The sequence below is a fragment of the Trifolium pratense genome, linkage group LG7 (genome assembly GCF_020283565.1).
Source record: "Trifolium pratense cultivar HEN17-A07 linkage group LG7, ARS_RC_1.1, whole genome shotgun sequence".
NCBI lineage: Eukaryota > Viridiplantae > Streptophyta > Magnoliopsida > Fabales > Fabaceae > Trifolium > Trifolium pratense.
In genome coordinates, this window is record NC_060065.1 from 8,241,884 (window position 1) to 8,247,807 (window position 5,924).

The 5,924-nt window shown below is 34.1% G+C and overlaps 1 protein-coding gene and 1 non-coding gene across 2 annotated transcripts; both read right to left on the minus strand.

Moving 5' to 3' along the window:
* Window positions 1-285: 285 nt before the first annotated feature.
* On the minus strand, window positions 286-4,244 carry LOC123899139 (eukaryotic translation initiation factor 3 subunit F-like). The gene is made up of 6 exons (XM_045950202.1): window positions 3,765-4,244; window positions 2,043-2,122; window positions 1,374-1,603; window positions 976-1,097; window positions 797-910; window positions 286-630 (listed from the first exon to the last, which is right to left on the minus strand). Exons 1-6 carry the CDS (start codon window positions 3,993-3,995, stop codon window positions 541-543), a joined length of 867 nt encoding a protein of 288 aa, XP_045806158.1. The 5' UTR covers window positions 3,996-4,244; the 3' UTR covers window positions 286-540.
* Window positions 2,558-2,648, minus strand: LOC123900206. Its single transcript, XR_006805859.1, has one exon. It is a non-coding gene; the product is annotated as a small nucleolar RNA snoR1 (small nucleolar RNA).
* Window positions 4,245-5,924: the final 1,680 nt, after the last annotated feature.

A 5,924-nucleotide genomic window follows, 5' to 3' on the forward strand; every position in this document is an offset into this window, starting at 1 on the left:
CACAATTGAAAGATTAGTGGAATCTACTTACTAAAAATAGATCTTATTAATCTACCGTCGTATATCTCATAAATAGACAACAAATGAGAAATAGGTAAAATAGAGTCAAACTATTGCAAAAGTGTTTGTTTAACTCATGTCAAAAAGATTATGATAATTAGATAATTATTTGAAAATGCTAATGCTTTTCTCAGCACTAAAAATATTAACAGGAGAAAAAATGCATGATTTTTCAAACCTTATCCAAGTGTAAATTCTTTATGATCGATTCAAACACAAATAAAATAATAGAAGAAAGGATTTGCTCATTTTCTTTCAGATATAACAAAAAATTACACAAGTGAATGCTACACTGCAACCTTTTACGAGATATAGAAGAAAACAACCTATGCATTGACATGCACAAAATACAACAAAATACAACAAAAAAAAAAAAAGAAGTAAAGCTCAAGTATAAAATGCTGATACTACAAGTTTCTGGAAATATGACAAGGAAACCTTTATCAGGGAAAAATTGCCTTCACTCAAAGACAGTCAGAATTACAAAATCTGAGCAGCTGTGTTCAGTTTTTCGGCCAAGCTAAGTTGAGTTCTTGTGATGCTAGATAAATATAGCATGAGCAAGTTATCCTGAAATGAAAGAAACACTCGTCAGCCAAACAAAGCTATGATATGTAAGCTGAGAAGAAGTGATCATTATTAGCAAATAAAATAATAAACAAGCATCTGTTTGATTCGACCATTATTTAAATTTGTAAAAATATAAGAAACACCTAAACACATAATATAATCTTACCTGCAAGCTGTCATTGATAAGCTTATCAAAATCTGATGGCGGCAATTTGGGAAGAGAACCTACTGCATCTGAAATAAACTTCCCAATTTTGTTGTCTGGTGCGACTCGCCCTTCCTGAGATAAAAATGAATTACTACAATCCCAGACAATAAAATAATTAAGAAGGCAACGCATCATACCACAACATCGTCAACATATTTGGAGATGTCATCAATCAAAGCTAGCAGATGTTCCATTGATGCTTCCATGCCTTCTAAATCAGAGGGAATTTTGTCAACGGTGGTTGCCTTTAGGATATCAACTGCCATTCAAAGAGTAAACAAAGAAATCAACTTCAATCATTAAAAATAAAGAACTTCTGGTCCCATTTTAATATAATATTTTGACAAAAGATATTATCATTGCTTGGTTGGGAAATGAAATGATGTTTAATGACCGGCACAGACATTAACAACGGAAACAATTAACTGATCTTTAACATAAAACTCAGACAAACAACTCTATAAGAAGGAAAAAATGAAAAATAAAAGAAAGAAGGTGATTATAAAGAGAGTCCAATCAGTGCTTAGTTGCTTACATCCAACTCGCTCAGCTTCAACCATACGAAGATCCAATGGAATTTCATGAAACTGTGCAGCAATTTGCCTATCTCCAAGAGTTAAATTGTTTGACACATGAGCTTTTATGGTACCTCCTCCAGTTGTGAATCCTGTGTCAACAGTCAAATGTATGGGATTGGGTACTTCTCGAGAATAAAATTCATGGATCAATGCACTTCCACCGTTTACTCCATGTCCAGTTGAATACCTGTATATATAACCACAAAGTTTATACCAGTTTCTCACAAAGAAATGGAGATATAGACAAGGGATAAGTCATCGTCCCAAGGTCACCAAATATACCACTAAAGAAGAATCAACTCAACACAGCTCTCCAGTTGATTTGCATATTAATATTAACCAGTGGTGATCCCTAAACAAACCATTTGTTTTAATATACTAAGATGCACCAAAACCAACTCCTTGTAAAACAAATATTCAGAGAAAAACTTTGAATTACATTTCACAGAAACACAATACTTAACAAACCACACCTCCAGATTACAAATATTTAAAGAAAAACTTTGATTTACATTCCAGTCATATAGATTTCTAAGTTTTGTTTCAACACTTCACTGAGAATACTGTTATGTACCACTTGACTGATAACATTGGTAATTATGGAATTTCAAAAGAACTGGACTTACCATCCAACTATGACTTCCTTTTGATTCACTTTTTGGTGGGACAATAACATATTATGATGGTACTCTATGTCCAACGCAACCTGGTAAAAAAAATGTGAAAAATCAGAATAATTATTTTTGAGAGTTAAAACGATAATAATTTCGTTCAGCTGCTGATGAGAAGAAATAGACATGATTGCAGGGGAAAGCAATGAAAAGGCAAAAACATGAATGATCAACATTAGAGGCAAAAGTAAAATTCAATTATAAACCTTAAAAATGTAGATTATACAGGTAAACAATATATGTATTTCCACCTTTTCAATCAAAAGTCAAAGCTAATTTTAACCAAAAATATTTTCACCTTTTTAAGACTTCTACATAGTTCAGCATTCTAATTGCTTCTTAAAATGATTAATCTGATCCACAAAGAGAACAATACACTGCCTCAAAAAGTACCTCTAATTAGAGATAAATTCAAGACAGCTAGTTCTTTCATATTATTTTTATATTATTATTTTTATCATAGGACTCAGAGTCAAAGAGTTGCTTTATGTGCTCAAAAATGAATTTACTGATTCATCTCATACAAGGTGTCGGAATATAAGAAGCACTTTCATCATTGCAAGAAAGTATATTCACTACATCTGGAAACTCTAGGATTTATAAGACTGATACAAGTATTTATTTTGAAACTCAAAACAATTTGTTAGATTACCTTCTAGCTTTTCAGAACATGAGATAAGTATTTATTTGAAAACACAGAAAAAAGTTCAGAGCTTATAAGAAGCATATAAGAGAGCTAAAAAATTTGAAGTCAAGAAAAAAAATTCACCTTATTGGGGCAACTAACATGTAGAAGGCCCAGTTACGAAGCTAGCCAAAATTTTACAAGGAGGCAAGAAAAAATTAAATATATTTTTATGTATCTTGTCTTGACAATTTTCATTTTTGACGAAGTTTTCTGTATAGTTATTATAGAGACAGGAAATGTCAAAACAAGATGAATGAATTTATCTATCAAGTGATAATTTTTTGCCATTCCTATTTCTACTAATTTTCCACAAATAGACTTATTTAGGGTAGCTAAATTTACATTATTAGAGTAGTTTAATATAAAAAAAAAAAATACACAACCTAACTAAAAAAATTAAATCAATTACAAAAAACGGGGTCACCAAGGCTACCCCCCCTAAGCTACACTACCTGTGGCTAAAAGTCATAGCATGAATGTTTCTTTTTTGGGGGGAGGGGGGTTACTATGATATTGGTATGGCCGTTAGCAATGACTAATCTCCGTCGAGAACCTATGGGGCACACAACCTAACCAAATTTTCTCCATCAGCATGAGCCAGGAATGGAACCCCCGACCACATGCTTAAGGGGACCAAGTCCTTTACCACTTGGACCAATTCATTGTTGGTTCATATCTTGTTATTTTATGCAATACAACAACATCAACTAGTCCCAAACATAGATTTCCCATGATTATTCTATACATGTGATATGTACACACATTGCAGTGTTACAAATGTGACCAGAAACAAAATCATAGTAATGAAAATGATAAAATATAAAAGCTTATATAATCATATTTAAAAGCATATGATTATATTATTATCATATTTAAAACATTGGCAACAACTCAAAGAAAATCCTACAAATTAAAGCACAAAGAGAATAAATTGACTAAACGAAATGGAAAAATAAATCGACTGGTATAGATTGGAGGAGAGTGAAGACCTGATCGAGAGACTCACTGTGAGGAACAGCATATGAATTACGGATATCAACGGTTCCATCAGGAAGAACAGATCCGAGAAGCGTACCAATGACGCGTTCGGCTTGATCAGGGCGACGAACGTAGCAGTCGCAGATGTTGAAGACAACAAGAGGGTGAACCTTAGCGGATAAGCTCTGAGAAGACGAAGAAGATGAAGAGAATTGCAACACTGTGCGATTGGTTTTCGCCATGTTTGGAGCTTGGATTCAAGAAATTCGCTGCTCGCAAATCGCTAAACCAAACAAAGGCGTTCGAAGAAGATGACTCTGAATTTCGATTCTAGGGTTTTTCACGTGTGGGCTTGTTCTGTTGCTGTTTTCAATATTGGGCCTCTAAATCCTTTTAAATTTGTCAAGCCCATTGGCTCAACCAAAAGCAACTCAATTATTCAGTTTTATTTCAAAGATTAAAGAGGATTGATTAGGTATCACTATTTGATAATTGCAGTCATATATTACAATGTACTCCTAATATCATGATGAATTGATAAAATAGTTAAGGCTATTGTATTGGCTCAAAACCCTATTTGGCGACAACAACATCCTAATGTCTCACGCGAATCCGAAATAATTGAAAGTTTTATCCTACATTAATTCTGACTATCAAATTTCGATAGTTTATTATGTCTAAAGTCATTATTGATTGATCAATTATCTTAATTCTAGTTCCAAAAGTTAGTGTTGATAATCACATATCAATTCACAAATTTGTCAACTTATAAAAATCATATTAAACACATAAATAACTAAAAAAATATCAAGAATTAAATTGTATCATATGATCATCTACAAATTATATGGTTCAAATAGTTACTAGGAAGTTCATCTACTAACTAAAAGCATACCATCCTGCAGTAAAGCTAACTCAAAAGCATGCCATCCTGAATCGTATTGCCTCTGTAAATTGGGTTCCCACTACGTACGCCTCTAATGTTGCAACAAGTCTGGGTAAGCTCATTTATATGATTGGTACAAGTACAAAGTTTAATGTTGGTCAGTATATTTTTAATCAAGTTGTGCAGCATGCTAAGACCTCAATCACCAAGCAACTCATTGCTTTTCCAACACTGCTCTGTGATATCATCTTTTCCCAACACCCTAGCATAAGACATGAGGGTGAATCTGCTAAGAAAAGGGCAACTCCCCTAGCCATTCATCAGAAGCTGTACAGTAAACAGCGTGCTCCAAATATTGCTGGACCATCCACTGCTGATACTCCCATGACAAGGAAGGAGATGATAGATATGCTGGAAGCTAACTGCAAGGAGCTGGATGAAAAGAATCTGCAATTTGAAAGGATGATTCATGCTCTGAGGGTTGAAGAGGCTATAGATTAAGCAGCTGGTGCAGATGATGATGCAAGTGCTGAAGAAGAGGAAGCTGAGTCAGATGCTGAAGAGGAAGGAAGTGATTCCTCAGAAAGTGCTTCTGTGTAATTTTCTCCTTTGTTTTATGGATTTATTTTCAAGTATGTGGGCTGAGCCCTGAATTTAGCACCTAGTGTGCATGGTCTGTAATATTTTTCTGCACTTTATGTTCTGCTATTCTCTGCACTACTTCTGGATATTATTTTATGAAGACCCTATTTGTCTATTTTGTGGCTAAAAAGGGGGAGTAGTTTGGTATTGTATTATGCTATGATGAGCTATTGGATGTTGAATCATCCCTAATGTGCTATCAGATGATGGATCATCTGAAAACAGGTAATTTTTTCGTGCAAACGCAGTGAGGGGGAGTAATAGTGATTATGCCTGTAAATTATCTATTATGCACGAATTGAGGGGGAGTAAGATGCATTATGGTGTACTCGCCTCTGATATTGAGGGGGAGCAATATTTTTCTGCTCAGCACATAATGTGCTAATGTATGCCGAAGCATCATCTGTTCCTGAGAATTTATTTTTCTCAGTCTTGAGGGAATTTATTTTTCCCTAGTGTTTCTTATTATGAGAATCTTATACTCTCTATTGGCGAATTCATGTGAGGCTAGTTGTGCTTACCATTCCGCTGTTGCATGCCTCTGTTGTTATATTTTGATACTTCTATTCTTATTTGCTATTTTCATCTGAGGAGTTATTGAAAGAAGCATTTGAAGATGTTCTACTTTACTTCATGACTGTGT